This window comes from Hippopotamus amphibius, chromosome 9, assembly GCF_030028045.1.
Source record: "Hippopotamus amphibius kiboko isolate mHipAmp2 chromosome 9, mHipAmp2.hap2, whole genome shotgun sequence".
In the NCBI taxonomy this organism is placed as follows: domain Eukaryota; kingdom Metazoa; phylum Chordata; class Mammalia; order Artiodactyla; family Hippopotamidae; genus Hippopotamus; species Hippopotamus amphibius.
This window is the reverse complement of record NC_080194.1, coordinates 4,202,789-4,226,869: the sequence shown is the minus strand read 5'-3', so window position 1 is coordinate 4,226,869 and position 24,081 is coordinate 4,202,789. Positions and strand designations below refer to the sequence as shown.

Sequence of the window (24,081 nt, the reverse complement as noted above, 5' to 3'; positions counted from 1 at the left end):
TAAGCTTGAGCAGAACAATCAGAATTTCATTATCTTTTTGCTACTGAAACCTTCCTTTTCTAACACTTTACAGTTTTATTAAACATTGCTATCAGATTTGTGTTTATTATCCAATTATTACTGACATTTTTTTCCTGAACCGCATACTGAGTGAAGGCATAGGATGGCTTTAGAGTAGTGGTTATGAAGTCAAATTTCCTGAGATTGAATCTTGGCCTTACTTATGAACTTGGACAAGTTATTTAACTGCTCTGAACTTCAAGCCTTCCCACCTGTCCCAGATGAGGTCTGGGACAGACTCCCATAGCACTCGTAGTTTGCAGCGAAATAATTGTTGGATACTTTTTGTTTATTGCCTTTTTCATCCTACTGAGCAGTTTGCTCCGTGGTGCCAGAAACTGCCTTTTTCTTTACAGTTTTTCTAGTTCCTCACACGTGTCTTTTTTTTTTTTTCTATTCCATTGCTTTTTCATTGAGATACAATTGACATACAATAAATTGCATATATTTAAAGCGTACAATTTGATATTTTTTAACACGTCTTGCACATTGATTAATGGCAAATTTTTGTTGAATGATGAAATGAGCTCTCATTTAAGAGGTGAAGAAACTGAGATGTGTATCCTGCGTGACTTATCCCAAGTCACACATTTTATGAAACATAAGTAGAATTCAAGTTTCCAGTCTCTTACATAACAGTGCTCTCCTCTCTTTCTACAACACTGGGAAAACTGAAGATCTAGAGAGGGGTTAAGCAATATCTACCAATAATTGTATTGCAGAGGCGGCATATATACATACTCCAAGGGGCTGTGGAAACTGAGAGGCAAATAAAGTCCTTTTGCCAGGGGTTGAGTCCAGAAAGGCTTAAGGAAGGAAGAAGCCCTTGAACTGTCCCTACAGGAGATTTTGAATTGAAAGGTCACTCTAGACATAAATAGCATTTTATGTAATTGTATGTATCATCTTAGTCTTGATATCTGTAATCTCTTTTTTTTCTATAAATCTAGAAAATGTATATGTTAGCCAGCTAATGATCTTGTCCTTATTTCAGTGAACAATGTGGGAATGTCATATGTGTATCCGGAATACTTTTTGGATGTTCCTGACTTGGACAATGTAAGTTGTTCTGTGTAGATTATGGTCACAAAAAGGACGCACGCATGATGGATGAGGCAGTATGGTATAATGTTCAGGCTCTGAGCACGAGAGTCCAGCTGACGGCCGAGGTCCATCCTCTGGTCCTTCTGCTCTACCTGAGTTACCCAGGGAGTGAGCCAACCATACTTGATGTCTGTTCCCCTGTCTATAAAATAGGCAACTTTACAGGGATGTTAGAAGGATTGAACGAGAAAATATTTATCACCTCAGTTGTGCAGTGCCAGGTTCAATAATAGCTCCAGTTTTATCATCATTTTTGTTATATCAAAACAGCTCAGTGTAAGTGTCAGGATTCTAAACATCAGTTTAAAAACCATAAATGTGTTAACATATAGCCATGTGGTTGATTCAGGTAAACTCTACCAAAATGAAAGCCATGTCCTTGATGCACATATAATTCTTTAATAAAAACTAGAAAAGTGTATCTTTGAAGGAATATGTAAATTTTTAAAAATTGTTAAAAATCTTAGATTCAATAATCTCTCTTTTCCATGTTATCAGAGAGGAAATTGCATATTTATTTTAGGTTTAGTGTGTCTTTTTGCTTGCAGATTTCACTTGTACATATACCTTGGATTTTATATATTAGCATGAATTGCTACATTTGGTAGAAAAGTACTATAACACAAAGTAAAATAAAATCTACTTCTTTACCCCGACTCCTGTCGTTTTCCAGTGTCTCTACTGTATCTGGGGAAACTTTCAATACATCTCTGGATCACTTACATATATATCTAATATGGTTATTTCCATGATCAAATCTATATAAAATTATCAATATTTCTTTTTCAGACCATCAAGAAACTGATCAATGTTAATATTCTTTCTGTTTGCAAGGTAAGCAGATTCTTTATAAATATGTCATCTTTTGTTTTTCTGCTTAAAAACACTGAATCAGTTTGTTCACTTCAGTCAGCTCTTGTTTTAAGGTAAGTACATATCCCAGATGAAAGCAGTCTATTTCCTCATGTCTTCAGGACGTGGAAAGAACTAAATACCAAACAGGTGTCTGTATAATTTTACTTGTTAGCAACTGAACACTTATGAAATGCCTCCTGTATGCAAACACTGTCGTAAGTCCTGCAACTACACAGACTAACTTAGTCTGGAAATTGTTTGTTTTGTTTTTTTCTTTTTAACAAAGTTTTCATCTACATACAATTCATCACTGGTAAATTATTTCCGTTCCATGTGCCCTGTAGTCCGCGTAAGTTGGTGAGCTGAATGTTGTGGGAAAGCATTGAATGGGGAATGTGGGCCCATAGCGTAACGAGAGTGACTTTTATTAGCCGCACCTGAACGCTAGCTGCTCGGCATGCATTATAACCATGTCACTGGTATATGCCAACAAAAGACACCACAGCTAATATATGCTAAAAGGAAGAATAGCTAGCAAGTATGAGCATCTGAGCACCAGTTCCCTCTTTTTTGGGGGGGAGGGGGGAGGACTGCACATGCGTGACACACAGGATCTTAGTTTCCTGACCAGGGATCAGACCCCTGCAGTGGAACTGTGCAGTCCTAACCACTGGACTGCCAGGGAATTCCCATTTCCCCTTCTATTTTAACAATAACTACGAGATACCATACCTTGATTATGCATACCAGACCAACAGAAAATATTGCCTGAGGCAGAATTTCCATATGTCATGTCAGGTAGTTTACATTTGAACATACTGATGGAAAAGGCAAATTATTTTCATTAACTCATGTTTCTTCTAATTTAAGAAAACGAAAAGACATTGAGCTCAAAACTAATTTTCACTTTATGGCATAGTCTTGATCTTTTTTTCTGTTGTGAATATTTAAAGAAAAGTTCTCCTTGGGTCTTCATGTCCTGAGAATCACAACCCTACAGGGTTGATTTCAGATTCAAGGGCCCTAAAATCTTATGCCATGGTCAACTTTCCATATATGGCTGTGCTTCTCTCTGTGTGATGTGTATGTTGCTTTTAAAGCCTGTAGTTAATTCCACCTTCATATGATTTTAGCAATGTGCTTGATTCAGGTTAACCATCTCTACCAAAAAGAAAGCTACATTGTTGATGCATGCATCCCATGTAACATTTGGTAGCTTGTTACCTAAAGGCACCTCTAATGAATCATATTGTAATACTACAAATAATTTTATAAAACAAATAATCGCTCTCTTTCATTGTTGTGATTAATGAAGATTTTTTTCTCAAGTAAGATGCAGTGTAAGTGAGGCAAAGTATCCGTACAAACAAGTGGATCTGTGAGTAGCTGTGGATCAAGACCCGCACGCACAAAATTAATACTTTTAAAACATGGTTGATGTGCATGTATCTGTAGAGTTTTAAAGGTATTTCCCTTGGCATACTATGTAAATGTAATCATTCTTCAGTAATATGTCTGAGGTTTCAAACTAATTAAAAAACTCCATCATTTACTAAAGTTGTATGGCCTTGAGCAAATTACCCTCTGTGCTTCCGTTTTTCAAACTCAGAGGTGATAAAAATTTTTAGTAAATATGCGCAACTCTTAATTTTTTTAGCAAGCAAATTTTTTGATCCAAATTAATATCACTTCTCTATAGTTTGTTTTATGGTTTTGCCTTTTGAAAAGACTGATGTGTGCTATCATTTTGATAGTCTTTTCTAATACATTTGGCCAAATGCTTAAAAATAATGCGTCAAAAAATAATAGTGTTATGTACATGTGTTTCATAATATATTGTAATGAGTTAATGATGAAAAATATGTTCATTTTAAATTGTATTTTATAGAATTGTTAATGCTAGCTCTAAATTAGTCTCCTGATAATTTTAATTCCTGTCAGATAAACTGTGTAAAGTTTTTACTGTAGATACATCAGCATCTTCTCCTGAGATCTCCTGCTTGTCAGTACCTAAGTGTTTGTATACCCTTATATTATAAAACCCTGGCCTCCTCTGTGTCCCAAAACATGCATTTGGGGCTGGCAGTCTACAGAATAGTAATGATAAAAGGCCAAGGTGCTGACGTTGATCTGTGAGAACCAGTCAGCTTGCTGTGCTCTGTGGTCACACACCACATTCTTTGAGCAGCATCTGAGCACCGATCAGTGTGTGCTGGTGGTGGTCACCTCACGGCCCTGCTTAAAAATTAGTAGTACAGTGGCGGGACGTGTGGATGAAGCACTGCCAGTCCCACAGCACGGGAGAGGATCTTTCAGTTTTCTTTAAAATAATGATGAAAGAATAATGAGGCACCAGTCCTAGTATCTTGACAAATTATAAAATGCTTCTCCCACCTCTTCATTCTTCCTCTTCCACTTTCTTTCTTCCCATGGGCATAGATACTTTCTCCCACGAAATGAGTTAGTGGAGACAAATGCCAACTTACTGAACATCATACCCTGTCATATTGTGAGCCATACTGATGGGAAGTGTCACCAGCAGCAGAGCTGCATATGTGCTTACAGTTTTTCTGTGTAAACCTCCTTTTGCACATCCCATTTACAAAGCACTAGGAGAGTTTGCTATTTAGAACACTTCTTCATGAAGGCAAATAATCATCCTTTCACATATCTTTCATGTAAATATGCATTTTCCTGTCCCTTTTGTGATAGTTACTTTTAAAACAATTCGGAAGTCTTGATTTATTCATCATGCAATTAGTAGCAGCTGGAGGACGACCGATTAGTCTCCGCTGTGCTATAGGCAGGATCCGGGTCATTATCATCTCTGTAAGGCAGAGTGGCTAACCAGAGGCCAGAAAAGTAAGTTAGGACATGATCGTGCAGGTCCTTGAGTGCTGTGCTGAAGAGGGCAGAGAGCCTTAACATAGAAACAAGGCGTAAGCTGGTGTGCATTTTAGAAAGACAGTTCTGGTGGCAGAGTGGCCTGGCAGTGTGTATTTTATGGTATACGTGTTGATCTTGTACTGAGAAGGGGCATTCACGTTGACGGAGTTCTGTGTCTAACGCTCGCAGGTTTAGTACCCTTTTGTGCTGCTGTGATTTGCCTTATAGTACATTTTGATGAATGGTGCCTATTGTCCTTTAGTTGACTGTGTTACGTTGCAGGGCCAGGGCTACATTTTCAGTAGCAGTGGCTGTTTGGAGCGCTGGGGTAACTTAAAGAAGATGAAAATTGGTCTGGCTGTAGAATCTTACAAGATTTTCTGGTGGCTGGACATCAGGGGAACCAGGGCATGGTTGTCTGCAGCCTAATGCCTTAATAAATGGATCAGAAAAGGCTTATATGAGAAAGAGAACAACCTCTTCTCATCGTCAATGTTGGCCCAAGTTTTGTCTCCTCACCAAACCACATGATAGGGGCTGACCAGCGGAGAAGCGTGCCAGGAAAGGTTGGAAAAGGTAGCTTGCCCTTGTGACCTTGGGTTTGTGCCGCTTATTTGGAGATGTTTGCTGAGTAGGGCCCAGCATCTGCTCGGAAGCCCTGTGCTGCACCATGAGCGTTGAATGACCCGGCTTGACGTTCCTTCAGGTCCAGAGTTAGTGCTCGGTCCATGTGTTCCCGTCCTGTAGGTCAGATTATGATAGAAATCATACAAGTTCCCCATTCCAATAGAGGAATGAGAAAAGTGAAATAGCCTGACCAGAGGAATTACAGATCATCAGCAGATGAAGTGGGGATGCGTGGTCCCCAGAATATCAGGGAAGAGATATTAACAAGAATAGTTGTGACCATAGGCCCCTGGTGTTCAATCAGGGAGTCCGGATGAGCTCTCCCAGGCCCTCCTCTCTCCAGTTCCATCAGACGATTTGACGTGTCATCTTATCCAGTAATTTAGGATTATTCCTTTCTTCTTTCTCAGTGACTTGCTTAACTGGGCTTTCCCTTTACCAAGTTAGTTGAGGTTACCTGCTTTACAGTTTTGCTCCTAATACCTTAAGGGTTAAATTTAGTCTTGTTCTTATTCCCTACAGAGCAGGTAAGTGGCGAGTTGAGGAGGGCGGTGGTATGGAAATTCTGCATAGGTGACTGATATGGCAGGTAGATCAGCCTTCAACTAGAGGAAAGGTCCTCCTAGCCGGGGCTTTTTCCTTGTGATTTCAGACGTTAAGGCAAGGCCTATTTCTCCTCAAAAATAATGACCTTTAGACCAGAAATGGTGGTGTTTAGAGATAATTAAACCTCCAGATATTGAACCACACTCTTCGATAGTATTTCCGGTTTTATGCCTGGAAGGGGCTTCCATCTCAGAATACTGAGAGTTTGTAAATGAAATTGTATTGCTTTTGGTTATTATTAGAGAAATCATGGAAAATGGGGAACGTGCCACAACTCCAGAGGCGGGTATATACAAGTCCACTTTCAAACAGGTAGCACACTGAGCACCACTCCCAAAGACAAGTCCTGAAACGGGTCTTCTTTGTATTGTTTGTTACTGGTTTGAGATCACTTGTTTTAACATGTGCCAGATTCGGAGTTGTCCTCCTTCTCTAGGCTTGACTGTTCTTTGATTCCTTTAATGACAGTTTTAGAACCTCAAGACACCGTAGCCTCTTCACTTCTTTTCACATGAACACGGCCCAAACCATATCACCTGCACTTCCCACAGCTTACCTAAGTGTGGGAAAACCATCCATCCCTTCTGAAGGTGCTGGGCCCTGAAGCTGCTACGGGGCTTGGTGGGTACGGCGGGTAATAGGCAGTGGCCCTGCCTACACCTGGATCCCTTAAAAAAATTTCCCAGCTGTCATTTTGACAAATGGGGGGGATATCCCAACCGTCTTTATTACCTTTCTTAGAGCAGAGAAGCAGGTGGGTGGGGGTGTGACCCAAGCCAGAATTTATTAACAGTTTCCACTTGCAGTGAAGCACCACTGAGTCTTGTTTGATTTATTTGGGAATGGGGAGAAGGAGTCTTAAGCAGGGGGTCAGAATTTAGTTTCTTCCTTCATCAGATAATCAGTCAAAGTAGAGACTTGAAGCCTTGTCTCATTAGGAGTGGTTGAAAGAACTAGAGATGTTTAGCATGGAGAAGGGAAGCATGACGTCATACACACACACACACACACACACATCTAATCAAGGCCAGTTAGTTTAACCTCCTAAGTGTTTTGCAAGTCAGCTCACTTCTTTTTATCCCCAGTGATCCTTCCAGATTCCAAGCCCCTAAATTTCTCAGTGGGAGCCATTAGGATCGCCTGGCCAGCTAACTTGTCTCCCTCCAGTCCAGTCGCCGTGCTCCAGCCAAGGTGTCATTATTTTACACTGGGTCTTATCACACCCCTGTTAAGCCCCTCAGTGACTTCTCTGTTCCCTCACGTCCAGAAGCTTTCACGTGACCCGTAGGGAAGGACCCACGTGATTTGGCCCCTGCCCACCTCTCCCTTTCACCTCGGGTCTCTCTCCCTCCAACGCTGTGCTCAGTTTCTTGGACTTAGCGTCCCCTTGGGCTGTTCCCTCTCCGTGGAAGGCTCGTGTGTCTCCCACTTTACTAATGTTACCCACGCTTCAGTTCTCAGCGGAAGCATTACACGCTTAGGGGTGGGGGAGGGGTGGGGAGCCTTCCAGGCTAGATGACGTCTCTCGGCCATGCGGTTTCCTCACACGCTACGTGTCTTCCTTTCCTTAAGCGTTTCATTTTCAGTTTAGTGTCTGTCTACAGGTTGTGAGGGCTAGGACCACGTCCTTTTCATTTTCTGCCAGTTCCCAGCCCCAGTCGTCACACATGGCAGGTATACCACAAATGCTTTTTGAGTAAATGAATGAATTAAAAAACTGAAAATTCTAGTCCTTTGGCAATAAGGATCACACTTACTGCGTGTGGCCCTGGAAGGCTGGCCTTAGATCACTTGTTAATACTTACACTGAATTAAGTTGTGAGAACTTCCTAAACTTTGAATCTGCCGGAAGTGGGATGTGCAGAAGGCAAGTTCCCTTCTGATTCTAGACGAGAGCTTGCAAACCAACAGTCTGTGGGCTGGATGTGCCCTACCAGCGTATTTTGGTTGGCTCCAGCAGTGTTTTCAAAACTGAGACATTTCACACCCAAATTTCTAGCTTCTCTTGGGAAAAGTCTGAAAATAGGGTAACACAGACCTGAACTGCTGCATGGCAACAAGTGATTAGAGCTGAGTAACAGCTGAGTATGCAAGTAGGCCTGCACGCTTCGGATTTCCACAGTCGCCACTCATCCCTATTGTCTGACTTACTGCACTCATTTATGTTACCCACCTGAGTTCCTGTTCCCCTGTTCAGTAACTCCAAGTATTCAGTCTACTCAAACTGAACCATTGCTTGCTTGGTGAAGTTGAAGAACTAGAAGGACTTTGACTGGATCAGTTTCTTCCATCCCAGTGATTATTTGAAATCAAATCACTTGGAGTATGAGGCCCTTTGCATGCTTTTGAAAAGTCAATTTTTTTTCTCATAATACCGCTATGTATTCATCGTACTTCACTTAGCGATAATGCCATGCCCTGCCCGTGGAGTAAATAATAATAATAAATGTTCGGATGGATGGACAGATGGATGAAAAAGCACAGGAAAAGCATTTGTTTCCTTTTTCTTACATGGATTTGCCTCTGGCACGTGAGATAGTACCAGTAGGGGGAGCCCTCTGTTAATTTGGAAATCCATCAGAAGAATGTCTGTTCAGCAGTCCAGCTGTGTTTAGTTTAGGGATTATGCTCAGAATTTATCCCCCCACTCTGCCCCAAGAATTCAAGCTAACAACAGTAGGCAATTAATTAATTGTACTAGGGGAGATTATGACTCCCACCACTGCCCCCACCTAGGGCTTTTCAGAATGAGGACATTCCAAGTTAATGTCTAGAGTCTTTTAATCCATTTGAAAGCAGCTATCATTAAACTCTTAAAAATTTCCAAACTTAGGGGCACATTTAGTCCTTGGAGTCTCATAGTAATGGCCTGCTTTAGGTACAACTACAAAATGATGGATTTGTCAAACTATGTGACAACCACTCTTTCCATAGTTTTCATCTTTAAAAAATAAGGGAGTAGTTGGAGATTGGTTATAAGATTCTTTTCAGCTCCAAGTAAAGCTAGTTAATAGGAGAAATGCTTTATAAATGAGTGAAAATGTAAAAATCTCTTTCAGAACTTTAGGGATTATTTTCTCTTCCCCAAATCTGTGACTTTTGGAGAAGTCAGCTTATTTGGGGAAAATGTAAGTAATGGAAACTCTTAGCATGCTATAAAATGCTAAACTTAGAAAGATAGTATGTGATGGTGTATGTGTTCTTTTTTCATTTTTGTTTAGAGTTTCTGAATTATGGCTTTAGATTCATTATTAATTGGCATTCAGTTCTCTCTTCTGGAAAGTTCTTGTCTTACTCTTTTGTTAAATTATTTTAACAAAATCAAAGCAGAATTTATTATAAAAGGAAAAGTTTAATTTTTTATGGTGTGGGGTTGAATTTCAGGTTAAGTAATATGGGGTGGAGAGAAATGGCAAGGAGGGCTCATAACTTCCACAAAGACCTAAACATTAATAGAGAGGAAAACCAAATAATACTCAGAGATCTCAGAGCACTCTAAAAGCTTTATCTCATTAAGCTTTTCACCCCCTGTACAGTAGGTATTCTGTTCACCATACAGGTGAGAGTCTAAGAATTTCTAATTAAGTTGTATTCTTGGCACCGCAGAGCTCAAATTATAGTTTGTCAAAGGAAATGTGTGCTGTGTCATTCTAGTATGACTTCCAGTGGAGTTACCACCTCATTTCTCCAAAACAGGCATTGTGCAACATCGTCGTTGCTCTGTGTAATTCTTTTTGCTATTATACTGTGATTTTAAAAATTATTGCTAATGATTCCAATTGAAAACTTGCTTAAGGCATTTGCATGTATTTCCTTCTAATTTGTGTGGGTTCATTTTTCAGTTGCTTGAATTCAGATCTTGTTTACTCCAAGCAGGTTTCTCTAGGGTTGAGGGCAGGGCAGAAGTGGGCAAAGTGGCTATTCGTGGCATCCTAATTATTTGTACGAATAGCCTGGATTCCTGGAGCTTTGCCCAGATTCTCAAGCAAGTTATTACACTTTATTTTCTATGTATATATCATGGTGATACAGGTGTCGATATTTGTTTCCTTATTTTTCTAAAGTATCTTGAAATGTAATCTTTTCATTTGGGTGTTTTCGTTATCTTTTTGAGCATTATGCAGTAGTGTTTTCTTTATACTGTTTACTTCAATTATACTGTTCAAACAAATGACCAAACGCCAGAGATTAGATGATATAAAAATAATTTGCTTGTAAAAAGACATTACTTGCTTGTAAAATAGTGTGCACAATTTGCTTGTGTTACCAGTGTTCATACCAAACTAAGAAGTGGAAAACTTGGATTGGCTTTTGAGTATAAAATAAGGTTCCTTTTGCAAACTCTTGATTACTGATGCCAGAGAAGTGAAAAGAAAAAAAATTTATTCATGTTAATTTCCTTTTAGAAATAACATTAATTGTGGGGGCTCTTCTAATTACAAAAGCAATTCAAGCAGTTGCCAAATTATGAGAAATATTTCAAAATAGTAAGATGGATACTTTTTTTTTTTGGCTGTGTTGGGTCTTCGTTGCTGTGTGCGGGCTTTCTCTAGTTGTGGTGAGCGGGGAGCTACTCTTCATTGAGGTGCGTGGGCTTCTCAGTGCGGTCGCTTCCCTTTTTGCGGAGCACGGGCTCTAGGCGTGCGGACTTCAGTAGTTGTGGCTCGCAGGCCCTAGAGCACAGGCTCAGTAGTTGTGGCGCACAGGCTTAGTTGTTCCGCCGCATGTGGGATCTTCCCAGACCAGAGCTTGAACCGGTGTCCCCTGCACTGGCAGGCGGATTCTTAACCACTACACCACTAGGGGAAGTCCAAAGATGGATGCATTTTAATATATTTTCAAGGACTTTTCTAGGCCAGTCAATGAATTTTTGAGTCAGGTTATCTCAACTGAATGATCTAATAATACTGATTTTGATTTTCTATGAACTAAACCAGTCTCTTATTTGTTTCCCAGCCAGAATATACATAGTTGTGGCAATAAATACCAGTGAGTATTTCACTCTTGAAATAGAATATGTGGTGTCCCCAAGAGGAATTCTAAATTGAGCTATCATTGGTGAAGACTCATTTATCTTTGTATATGTGTATACTCTATGGACAGCCTGTAGACAGAGTGATGTAACATTTCGGTGTGAGATAACATATATTGACCTTTCTCCCTTTGCTTTTAGGCTTCTAGGACTTTTTTGTGGTAAGGATGGATAAAACTGTCACTAAAAAATGTATTTTTATAAATTGGAAACATTTTTTTTTTCTGCAAGAATTTGAAGCTCCCATGGTTAGAGGTACTATTACAGGACTTTTATCTACTTTTCAGGAAAGAATTAAATGTAAATTGTTTGCTGCATACTTTTGGAAACCATCTGAACATAGAAGCAAACAAGTATAGAAGTCATGTTTACTACTATTTTTCTAATATTCTCAACCACTGAACTTACAAGTTACAGTAACCTTATATTAGCAATATCTTAAGAGGAACAAAAGTTTTCCTGGTAGCAATTATCACCTGCAGATGGTCTAAAATTAGTGTACTGAGTTAACTCCAGAAACAGCTTGTGAGCTGTGAGATGGTGTTTAGATAGTGAGATTTCACAGAAACACTTGGTATATGATGTAAATAACCAGATATCAAGATACCAATCGATGCATATAAAGTAAAATGAGACTACTAATAGCTTAATTTAAATATCCTATGTAAAACTTGATGTTAAAGAGAATGTAATTTGATGTTAACATAGTGAAGCCTCTCTCAGACACAGAATGTTAAGAATTATTTCTGTGCACATACCCAAACAAAGAAGGCTTGAAATTGAATTTATTATGACGTGTATTCTGAGTAGAAAGATATTTTAAGTATGGATAAAGGCTTAAAAAAGCCTGCAGATTTCAGGTGAACGCTTCTTAGGCTTTGCTGTTATATTTGACAGATCCAAGAAGATATTCTGCTTTATGGCAAGGAGAAATAATTTAGAGTCAGAATTTAAGAGGAGGAGCCAATGAACGGTGCAAAAGAATTTAACTTTTTCATGTGTGGACTTCTGTCTTTGCTGATGAATCATTTTGTCATTGAACATTCCAACAAGTATTTCTGGCCTTTTACTAGCTGGGCACTGAAAACACTGCTTCTTCCTTTGTGTTAAGTTATTAAAACTTCTTGAGTTTTAATTCACATGTATAAAGAATATATTTTATTGCTAACTTCAGCAGCAGATATACTTAGAATTGGAATGGTACAGAGAAGATAAGCATGGCCCCTGTGCAAGGATAACACAGAAATTTGTGAAGCATTTCATATTTTTGATGTTAACCAAACTTATAGCAGTGATCATCTCAAAATATATACATATATCAGTATGTTGAATGCCTTAATAAAAAGTTATATGTCAATTATATCTCAATGAAACTGGGAGAAAAAAGAATGTAATTTGAAGATGTCCACACATTGACGACCATCAAGACTGATTTAATGTTTACTGTGCTGTTGATATAATTTTGTAAGTAAGGTTATATCTTCGGGGGCTTTATGTTGTCTCTGATCATTTCCTGGATAATTTTTTGCAGTTCAGAAAGGAGACATTTAATATATGACACGCACGTAGTCTAAGGAAAAGATATCTCCCAGCGTGTGTATTTGCACTGATATTTCCTCAATATCCCAGCTTACAGTGATATTTCTTATTGGACTGTATTTAAATGTGTAAATTTATGTCTTGGGGAAAAAACTCGAACTTTAAAACTCTGCATGATCACTTATTAAATATTCAAATGGTACTGAGATCTCTGGTCAGAATAAAGGAATCCATCAGCAGATCTTGTAGACTTTCCTGGTAGTTCTCCAGTTTGATCACTGCCTACAAATCCCATCCCTCCACCTCTGTGTTTGTGTAGGAAAGCTAAACAGTCAGTGGCTACCCCCGTCAACTCCACTTAGCTGCTTTGTACTTCATGAGTCTCATTTCCTTACTGCAAATGCACGCGTACACACACACATACACACACACACACACACACACACACACACACACACACACACCCCTGCCCCTGAGTGAGAACATTTTTATTATCAGTCTTCTCCTTCCTCATCCTGTTTCTGGTGATCTCAGGACTTTGGGGAACTGCATAATAGCTTCTTTTCATAAAATGCTTGGGGACCTCTTTATAATACATTAGCTAAGCATTATGTTCCCCTGATGCAATGTACTAAATAAAAAATGTTTTCGGATACAGCTGAGAATGCATATAATCTGTCCTTACAAAGAAAACCCTCTGCAGCTGTTACCATGCCTGAGGTACATCTGTTTGTACTAGCATGGGAAGCTGTCTGTGACGTAGAATGACATGCAAATTGCATGACATGTATAATAGGATGCATATATTTTTACTTCTTTGTATACTTCACTCATTCAACAAAAAGGTTTTTAAAATGCATTAATTCTATAGCATGCTTTGTAATTTCCTGCAGCTGTTTGCGTTTTTGCATTCTATTCCCTTGATTAGAATTTTTTTCTGCCTAGTGAATGCATTTATTCTTTCAGAACTTAACCAAGCCGTAATCTGTGAAGTTTTACCTGTTTCTCCAGACATAACTAGTGCCTCTCCTAAGCATTGGTGACCTCTGTCCTTAGCCCTGTTGTCCTGCTCATAGCATTGTCTTGAAATGATTTATTTCTGTGAGTATCTGCCCTCCTGCTTGATTGTGAGCTCCCATCACCCAGCCCTGATTCAGGTAACTAACATGCCCTCTACTGAGTGGAAGAATGCCTCCTTATTACTTCGTGTTGCTCCAGGCCATGAGTTGATATGCATAGAGCATTTCGAGAGCTCTTTTATTTCCTGTGTTTTATAAAGTAACATCAAATGTATTTTGTGATTCCAGCTCTTTAATTCTTATGCATATGATTATCGAGATTTTCTTTAAAAAACAGTTTGATTGAGGGATAATTTATATACTCTAAGATTTATCCATTTTAAGTGTACAATTGAATGGTTTTAGTAAATTTACATAATCATATGAACATTACAACATTCTAATTTTAGAACAGTTCTCTTACCCTAAGAAGCGCCCAGTCGAGGTATTTTAAAATATTGGTAAAACTCTCCAGACACTTCTGTGTGATGCATTGAACCGAATAACTTCAAGATATGTCAGTGTTTTTGGCTCTAAACTGTGCTTAAGGGAGGCCTAGATACTTCGTGGTGCTGCCTCCCTGAAAGAATAGTGCACGCTGGCAAAAAGGGACATAATTTCCTTCCAGGGGCTCACTCTGTGGCGCTCTCTGTGCCAGGTCCATTGTATACATCCCCTTATGTGAGATATAGAATATAGTAAGCTGTAATGTAGATAGCTTCTGCATTTCATACATAAGGACTGCAGAGGAGAATAAGGAACAGACTCGAGGTCACACAGCTGGGAAGGGGAAGGGCCTGACCGCATACCACATTGCCGTAAACATGCAGCAGCTCCATGTTGAGCAACTCCTGTACTCCTACAGAAACAGAAACCTTAGGACCCCTGTAAGCCAATTCGAAGAGTCATTATTTAATCTGAGAAGAGAAGAGGTGACTGTATTGAAAGGGTAAAGTCAGCTTTTTCTTTGACTTGGTTCCATACAGTTTGGTCTGAGGCCGGGTGGACACATTCAGACTTGAGTCAAGCAGACCTAGAAGAGTGAAGAAATAGGGTCCTGTTTTAACAAACTATAAAACATTGAAGCCATTGGGACTGTCAGCGTAATTTCTGGTTGAGTTTGCTCTGGGGATTGTTTTCTCTTAAGTCTTAAAGTGTTAACGTTGGTTGGTCTTCAGCAACCCAGGTGGTCAGTTGTGTCAGTTAGAATATTGGTTTTGCTGTTGCAACAGAGGTTTAGCAATGGCTTAAATAAAATAGAAGTTTATTTCTCTGTCAGATAAAAAGCTAGGTGGGCAGTTAAGGTTTGGCATAAGAACTCCACAGTCATTAGAGATCCTACCTCTTTTTATCTCACTGCTCTGCTACTTTTGGCACATGGCTTTCACCTTGGGGTCTAGGATGGCTGCTTCAGCTCCTTTCATCACATCTATTTTCTAGCCATCAAGAGGAGGAACAGTCACAGAGAAGGACGTGTATTTTCTTCCTCCTTCAAGGGCAAGGCCAAGAAGTTGCACATATTACTTGTCGTCTTATTAGAACATAGTTCTAGGGCCACATGCACTGTGAGAGGGAATGCAGAAAATACAGTTTTTATGGAGGGCACATCCAACTGACAATCCAACTGTTATCTTAAGGAAAGACTGAATGTTGAGGGGCAGCTGGCGTTCTTTGCCACATCCTTCTGTGAAGATGAGTTTAACATGAGAAGCATGTTCCCTGGCGTCCAGTGGTTAAGACTTCACATGTCCACTGCAGGGGCACGGGTTTGATCCCTGGTCGGGGAACTAAGATCCTGCATGCAGCGTGGTGCAGGCAGAAAAATCCAAGCAAACAAACAAACAAACAAAAAACCAAAAAATGCAAGTGCAGACTTGTATGTAAGAATGAGAGAGATAGGGGACGCTTCAGGCCACACTCCTTCTTATGGTCTCTCTTTTTTTAGTCTGGAAGATTTGGCCAAATCTAGATACCTCTGTTGAAATGATTCCCCGAGGCTTTGCAGGCACCACTTTGTCCGTTTAGAAGTTGGCAGTGTGTCAGTCTATCTGTTATGATGCAGTGTCAGTTTGAGTTCATGTTCTCCCTGGAGAAGTGTGTGCAGTGGCTCTAAAGCTGATATCTGGGTTGGGAGTACTGCAGAGCACATTCTGCATTGGTAACGTCTGGATGCGTTTTCTTTCTTCAAAATGTTTCTAGGGAAAAAATTCTCTCCTCATCAGAATGCTGTTTTAATTAAGACATAATATTATTCAAGATAGAAAGCTTAAAATTCCTATGGTTGGCATGCATGCAAACTTTTCTGTAACAAAACAGCATTTGTTTGTTAGAGAACTGATGATATGCAGGAGTCTGGAGTTCATGTTCCAGCCTCAGTACTTAACTATGACGTGGCCTTGACTAAACCAGTGGATGTCTTAACTTTTCTTAGTAATATCTTAAAACAGAGTTTAGAAGTAGTTTCACTCATCGTAGTGTACGTATTTAGTCAACACTTATGAAGTCCTTTTAAAAAGCAGGTGTCGTTTTTTTCACTGTTGGTTACTTGCAATGACAGATAACTTCAGCTTTCTTTAAGGATGTGTTTCACTCACAATTAGCTTGCGCAACAAGAGAAATAAATGTGAAGATAGACCTAATGTTTGCCAACATGTTACTTTATGGTATTCTTCTAAAGGCTTTTCTTGATAGGAAAAGATTATTCGATCTCTTGAGATTAGGAAGCTTAAGTAAGCTTGATAGGCAGGATATTTCTTGTGATAACATATGTCCTTTTCCGAGAATGTCTTTTGGGAGATATGGCTTTCACCATGAATTCTTAATTATTTGAAGATCTCCATGCCAGTATTACATTTCAGGCAAGACTGATTTTAGCTAAGTTCACGGAAAGTGTTTCCAGTGTTCTCTTCAGTAATTTCCTCTGATTCCTCTTACGCACACTTGCCACAGCCAAAGTATAGAGTATATAAGATACACTGTAGAAGCTGCAAGCGGTTTCGTGATTCCCTTCTTGTTTGTGTGGGTGAGTTCTCTCCACTCTCTCTGTGGCCTGCATCTTCACGGATGTTTTGTTTTTCTCTTTTGCAGATGACACGGTTGGTACTGCCTGGCATGGTAGAAAGGTGAGTCATAAACTCACACAAACACTAGGGCCACAGAGCTCATGATTATTTATAGGGAGAATCCTTACTTTGAAAAATTCATAAAAGTGACTAATGAACCTCTCCTCCATGTCTTAGTGACAGAGTAATGTGCCAGGCAAGTCACACGGTGGAGCATGAGTCATCTGGTGGTGGAGGCCTTTTCCACTCCATTCCCTTTTTATTTCCCTCTCCAGGGTTGTGGTGGTTCCTTTACATCAGGATTAAAAAGTCTGCCTGAGTCACCACCACTAACTCAATTGCCTGCTATTCTGAGGGGGTGGATAGAGTTCCTGGGATGTTCCTGGGAATGCCTTCTTAAAGCTGTATGCTCTCAGAGCCCAAATCAGTGGAGTTTCATGAAGTGAGACCCCATCCTCTGAATTTTCTGTTCTTACTGGGAGAATGGATGTATGAGCAACGTAGGCGTGTTATAAAGTGATTATAAGATGTCAGCACACCCCCCCCCCGCCCTTGAAGAAAGAAGCAATGTCCTCTAGCCCCAGCTGTGTTCCAGTTTGAATGGGGCTCCACTAGGATACGCTAGATGTCTTCATTTTTACTGAGAAATGTGTTGCTAAGTCCTTACATTTGAAATAGCCTGAAGTGTAAGATGGAAATTAAGTTCTGTTCCTCTCTTGGAGAAGCTGGAGTGATGGCTAAGTGTTCAAAGAAAATATGTTGCAAAGAGCTGGGCTTGCTTGGTCATTTGCTAAATGTAGGATTTCACAGTCATTCTTGTGCAAAATGGCTTTGAATTTGGAAGAGATCCAAAGGAATCACAGCTTTGCAAAGGGAAGACCCAGGGACCCTACTTCTGTGAAGAAACCTCCATGGCCAGCTTCAGGCAGGGATTACAGCTCATGTGTATTGATTGCATATTATGTGCCAGGTGTTGGACTGAGAACTTGATGTGTTCACTCATTTAACTTTGATAGCCTCCCAGCACTGTACAGATGAGGAGACTGAAGTTAGGAATCCACTTTGTTTGGCAGCTACTTTTTAGCAAGGCTGTTTGTTTGTAATGCATTTTGTATGTAGTTTTGTGTATTTTAATTGCTTTATTTTAGTAAAATTTCCCTCTAAAACCTTTAAACTACTTATTGATGGTTGACAGTGGGAGTGTGTGCCTGACGGTCAGATATGGAAGTGATGGTGGTCAAACCAGACCAGAATCCTAGAAGATTACAGAGAATTAGTGCAGAGTAGAACTCAAGAGGGATGAAAATTGGGTCATCATCAATAATTCTCGTTTGGATATCAGCAAGTGACAGTATTAATTCAGGATAGTAAGTTCCATCTGTTAAAAAAGCAGTACTTATATACCGCAGAGGTATTATAAAAGGAACTTTTAAGTGTGTTGGTAAAAATCATATCAAAAGAGATGCTGGTTATGACCATGATGAATTAGATCTGAAGAGTCATAGTATTTCAGTACTTTAAGTTAATTGAAACCAAACCCTCCTCATTTGACATAAAAAGTGAGATCCAAAGAAACCGAGTGCTGTGAGGCTACAGAACTAGTTAATAAAGGATACAGAGTGCTCACACCTCTCTCTGTAGACCAAGCAGCCACGATCACAGTTGCAGCTGGAGCCTTAGATGAAGACAAAGAATGCAAAGGAAAGGGTCCATCCATTTCAGCTGGCATTCACTGAGTAAAGTTTAGCATACGGAAGATGATCGGATCCTTGCCTTTAGGAAATCAAATTGCCCTTACACTGAGGTTGTGAAATGATCTGGTAGAAAGCCATCATAGGCTATGGATTGAAACTGACATCACAGGGGTGATTGTGGCACCGGCTAAGAACTAGTCAGAAATGTAAGTGGGTTCTATGAATCGGTACTTTTGAATGGGAGAAGGAACCACTTATGTCTGCTTGAATTAAAAGAGTTACTCATATTAGGCTAACTGCTGTAACAGACCACCCCAGAATCTCAGTGGCTCAACTCTCTAAAGATTGATATTTCCTTCACATCACAGTCCCGTGTGGATCAGTGGTTGGGGCTGTGCTCTACCCAGTCATCCAGGGATCTCAGGCTCCTTCCACCTGGAGTGGGGGCGGGACTCTTCCCTTGGGCCTTGCGGTTCTCTGCATCCAGCCAGCAGATGGGGGAAGAGAGAGGAAGGATGACTATATGGGCGGTTTCACGGTCCAGGCCTGAAAGTGGTGTCCCTCACCTGTGCCCTCGTCCCATCGTCTAGAACTCAGTCACAGGCTACAGCTGGCTGCAAGGGAGGCCAGAAGTGTCATTAGCTGTGTTCCCAAGAGGAAAGAGAGACTCGGAGTTCACAGATCATCTGAAAGCATTCTTACTTACATGGTATAAGTGATTTGATTATAGCCTGACCTTTGCACCATCCCCAAATGGCCTGTTTCCTGTGGTTGGTTACCATAGGTTTCATATCTCCATTGAGAAACAGCAGAGTTCTTTGTTATTGTGGTTTTTTTCTTTTTTCCCTTTCACTGATTCTACCTCTGATGTATGAGATTTTCCAAACTCTCTAGAACTATAGCTTAGGGCCAACTGACTATCACTAAACAAGTCTCCATGATCAAACTGAGGTATTATTACCATAGAAGTAGAAAGTGCATAATTACATTATAGAGGAAACTTGCTCTTTCCACTTCCCTGGAATTATAAACATAGTGTACCGCTGGAGCCAGGAGGTGGTTGCCATAACAACCATGGAAAAGCTAAAAATAGCCCCTTTCATACTGTATTGCTTAAGGTGGAATTATGACATGTTACAGTGTTTTAGGGCAGGCAGTTCTCTTTCATGTGGGAAATGTTTGCAAACTTTCTTCCACAAAGCAATATTTGTGTAATGTATTTGGATCGCTGATTCTAATGATATACCTGACCCCCGTGATCCAGGATTCTTTTCTGACTTGGAACTATGTTTTAATATGTTTCTCAGTCTTCTTGAAAATCTGTTAGAGAACTGTCTGTACCAATTTCTGTGTTATGTTTAAGCTTTAAAAAAAAAGAAAAAAAAGACCCTCCAAGAGCACACTTATATGCTCCCTGATAAGAAGTAAAAATAAGAACTGGAATGTAGTCTTTTTTGCATAGTCTGCCTTGTCTGTCTGCGATCACACTCTGTATACAGTAAGCTGTCCACATTAGGACTGACCCTGTGTTCCAGTGCTTCACAGCAGCTTTTTACACCTCCCCATCTTTCCCTCCTCACCTGCAGCGTGGAGCAGTGATGAGAGATCTGAGGAAGGCAGAAATCAGTGACTCATTTCATGGGAGACCTGTCACTTCCTCTGTGACAATAGTATTTTTATAAGAACTGTGTATAAGGATACAATAGCAGTTTGATAGACTAGTGGGGCGCATATGGAAGAAAAGCAGTTTGGTAATTTTTTTATCCAAGTGATCATTAAGGGCAGTTTTCTAATTGGGAATTTCACAGGACTGAGGAAATTCTAGAAAGCATCGCTATAGGAGGCTATAAATGCAAGGTACTGAATTTTATAGGGTTGGATGTGTTTAATATCTGGCTCATGGGAGGGCTGGTCATTGAAGAGAATATTTTTAGATGAAAACGTGCTTCCTTATTCTGCAGTGGTGTTTTCTGCTTTGTCTTTGCAGTATTTTAATTCCAGTAGATCCTCAGTAACTTACACCACTGAGACACCATCGTGTGGCTGTTAGCAAGTATGTAGTATCACAGAAGATACTACTTGCCTTGTTTATTTGGGTATTTGTCATAAGAGACTGGAAATGTGCTGAAATATGAGCGTTGTGAGTCTTCATTACCAAACTTCAGCAAGTATTCTTAATGTACCTTCCAATCTTATAATTGTTCCCCAAGTCCCCAGAAAATGAAAGATTAACCAGGGTTTGGTTTTATGTTTGTTTCTGTGGGCAATTAAGCGCAGCCCATTTTGTCCTTCTGCTTCGTGTAACAGAGTTGTCGTGAGTCTGGCTGTGCCATGGAAACTGGTTTGACGTCACTAATTCTGTTTAGGTGGGGGATTAGCGCAAGACAAAGTATTTGATTTTAAAGGCGAGTCCTTTGTGCCTCGCGGTCCCAAATGTTCATCTCCATCTCTACGTAAAGAATAGATACTGTATACAGTGCAAGGATTAAGACAGCTCTACAAGTGTTTTATTTGTGATTCAGACAAAACTAAGTTGAATATCATTATCCTTGGAAAGAAAGAGAGAGAGACTTGAATGCTCTTGTGTGTGGGAGGAAGGTTTTTGCAAGACAAACAAATGCGTATGCTTCTTGGTAGCACAGTGTTCTTGTGGAAGGGGTATTTTCTCTACTGTCATTTTGGTCCAGTGATGAATGCTATCCTTTTAGACTTAGATCTAGTGCATTCTCGCTTTTTACTTTGTTGGTGTTGGATTTGCTTTAATGCATTTTAGAGTGCAAATGCTGTGTTTTGAATAAAATACCTTCCAATTCTGACTTTTCATTAACTCTAACTCTGCCTTTAAACTAGGGTAGAATATTTGAGAAACAGAAATCTCACTTGCCTCGAGAAGCAAACAGTGCAAAGCACACGCGTGTATAATTGTGGCATATTCGATTGTTGGTCTGTATTACTTTTGCAACAGGAATGAGATTATTATTATCTTTAAATGCATTTTCCTGTATTGAAATCATTGCTTTGGTGAGTGAAGTTTTAGGAACCAATTTTGGTGAGGTCAAGATTTAATTTTTAAAATGTTTTTGATAACATTTAAACTTTAATTTTGGAAGACTTTTAAGTTGTATGTCATTTGTGAGGAAGAAAATAAAGGATGTAAGATTTTTGTTCAAGGGCACATGCAGCCGGCTCAGCCAGTTTGAGTCGCCCAGCCCGTAACCCCACGGCAAAACCAGCAGGGATAGGCTACAGTGAAGAGCATCACCTTCTACAGGTGAATGAGTGAGGACATAGCAGTTCGTGGTTACACGAGAACACGGTAAAATAAAACACTGCCTAAACCTACAAGGATGCTTGGGGCTCAGGATGGGGTGCAACTTGTCAGGATTTGGGGTTGCTTCTCAGAAAGCCACATGGTATTGCACAAGATTCAATGGCTCTCTTAGCTTCTACTTGATTGGGATCTGCTCTTAGCTTAAAGGTGACACATTCCAGTATATCATAAATATATTTTTACTTTTTTTTAAGAACTTTTACTGAGGTACAGTTAACATACAGTAAACTGCATATATTTAGAGTGTACAATTTGGTATTTTTTTAATTAGTAATGTATATATGGCAATCCCAATCTCCCAATTCATTGAGATATATTTCACGTCATAAAATCCACTCATTTAAAGCATACAATTTGGTGGTTTCTAGTATATTCACAGAGTGTATCATCACCTCATTTCAGAACATTTTTAACACCCTATAAAAGATAAAGATATTTTAAACATCATAAATTAATACTATATTAAAAGTCTCAGTAACAGAAGTGGTTTTTAACCCATTTTGATCAAAGGAATTTCTCACAAATATAGATGAAATGAAATTACTAGATACTCATTGCTAATTCACCAGTTTTTATCTTAGAGTAATTGGGTTCTAACTCCTGATAGACATTCTTACTCTCTTAAAATTTAAAAAGAAAAGGCTTTTCTGTCTGTGAGAGACACAAGCAAAAACTACAAAATGGTGTAATTAATATATTAACTAAATATTTCCAACTTTCTTCAAAATCGTAACATAACAATTAACAATTCAAAAAAATTTTTGAGATTTGATTCCTATGCCCAACATGTTAATGGATATCGCTGCTTAGGAAAGTATATATTACTAATAAGGACTTCAGTTCAAAAACAGAAACAAAAAAACAACAGCTCATTTTCAGGGACTCATTAAGCGGAGGGTCCAGACTTCTGTTTGATGGTTGAAGTGGCATCTTGCCTGGAGGCTGGCAGAAGGACTGGGTGACCTTTGGGGATTATTTCTTGTCAGATTTATGTCTAAAATAACTTAGGTGCTATTGGATCATGTTTCTTTTATTGTTTTGCATATAGTCCTTTTTTTAAATACTAAAAAAAAAATGGGCCCTAGGAGGTAAATTCAGACCAAGAATAATGAGAAACTAAGTTGAAGGAAAGCAGCGTGATGTAGAGGGCAGGAGGCAGGTGGAGTCAGGTTTTAGCAAGCTGAAAAGGGGACCAACTCCCCTGACAAGAATGGATTTGAGGGGGAAAAGTTGGTTGTTAATTCTGTCCAAAATTGCTAAAACCCTAAAATTCACACTTTACCCAAGCCATTTACAACTGCTAACAACTTGTATATTGGCAGCATTCCTTTTTTTTTTTTTTTTTTTTTGGCACACAGGCTTAGTTGCTCCGTGGCATGTGGGATCTTCCTAGAGCCGGGATCGAACCCATGTCCTCTGCATTGGCAGCCGGATTCTTAACCACTGCGCCACCTAGGAAGCCCTAGCATTCCTTTTCTCAAACTAATTTTCATTGTATTCGTAGAATGAGTATATAATTGCTGGTAACTTTCTGACTTTGAACTTTCATTAGTCTCTAAAAGTTACAGTAGAAATTGAGCTTTGCCTCTTGGCAGAAGAATATGATTTGATGAACTATAGAGTCGTGTGATTTTAGAGTCAACTCTTCATGTAGCGCCTGAATGTCTACAACCCGACCTGGGGGACAGGACGTGACCATTCATTCATATGAGTGCCTGTTACATGCACAGGACCGTGCAGAGTATTTTGAGGAAAAGTGTAAGATAAGGGCTATGATGTCTAGAAGCTTGTGGTTTTTTTGAGGGAGAAAAATGTTTATACTCATAGAATGACTAAATACTACAGCATGATAGTATGTGGTGATATGCCAAATTAAAAGCATGCAAGGAGTATGAGAGTGTTTTTAAGAGCAAGAATTCTTGGTGCTATGGCCAGAGAAGACCTCAGAGGATAGAAATCAACTTGAGGAGACTGAAGATCTAATCTGGTCATGCCCCAGATTACTAAGACTGAGAAATGAGCTAATTGCAAAGAAGAGCTATTTTTAGTTGATTGAGTTATGCCTCATTCACTGACCAAGCATATCACATGCTGATGAAAGGCAAGGAGAGATGTGTGTTAGAAAAACAGCCAGGTTATTCTGTTTCAAATAATTATATATCTCGATCTGTAATTTATAAGCAGTTGTATATATGATTTCATTCTGTTTACTTGCATCTTCCTTTTT

The 24,081-nt window shown here is 39.5% G+C and overlaps 1 protein-coding gene and 1 non-coding gene across 3 annotated transcripts in view; both read left to right on the top strand.

Annotated features, from left to right (window-relative positions):
• HSD17B12 (hydroxysteroid 17-beta dehydrogenase 12) overlaps window positions 1-24,081 on the top strand; it is a 155,903-nt gene that overhangs the window by 113,009 nt on the left and 18,813 nt on the right. The window contains exons 5-7 of one of the 2 annotated variants that reach the window (XM_057747479.1): window positions 1,055-1,119; window positions 1,954-1,998; window positions 16,855-16,889. In XM_057747479.1, the coding sequence (XP_057603462.1) occupies window positions 1,055-1,119; window positions 1,954-1,998; window positions 16,855-16,889 (145 nt within the window). The remainder of the gene's footprint in view (window positions 1-1,054; window positions 1,120-1,953; window positions 1,999-16,854; window positions 16,890-24,081) is intronic. The other variant, XM_057747478.1, reaches the window with a different exon arrangement.
• Window positions 12,332-12,439, top strand: LOC130829514 (U6 spliceosomal RNA). Its single transcript, XR_009047547.1, has one exon. It is a non-coding gene; the product is annotated as a U6 spliceosomal RNA (small nuclear RNA).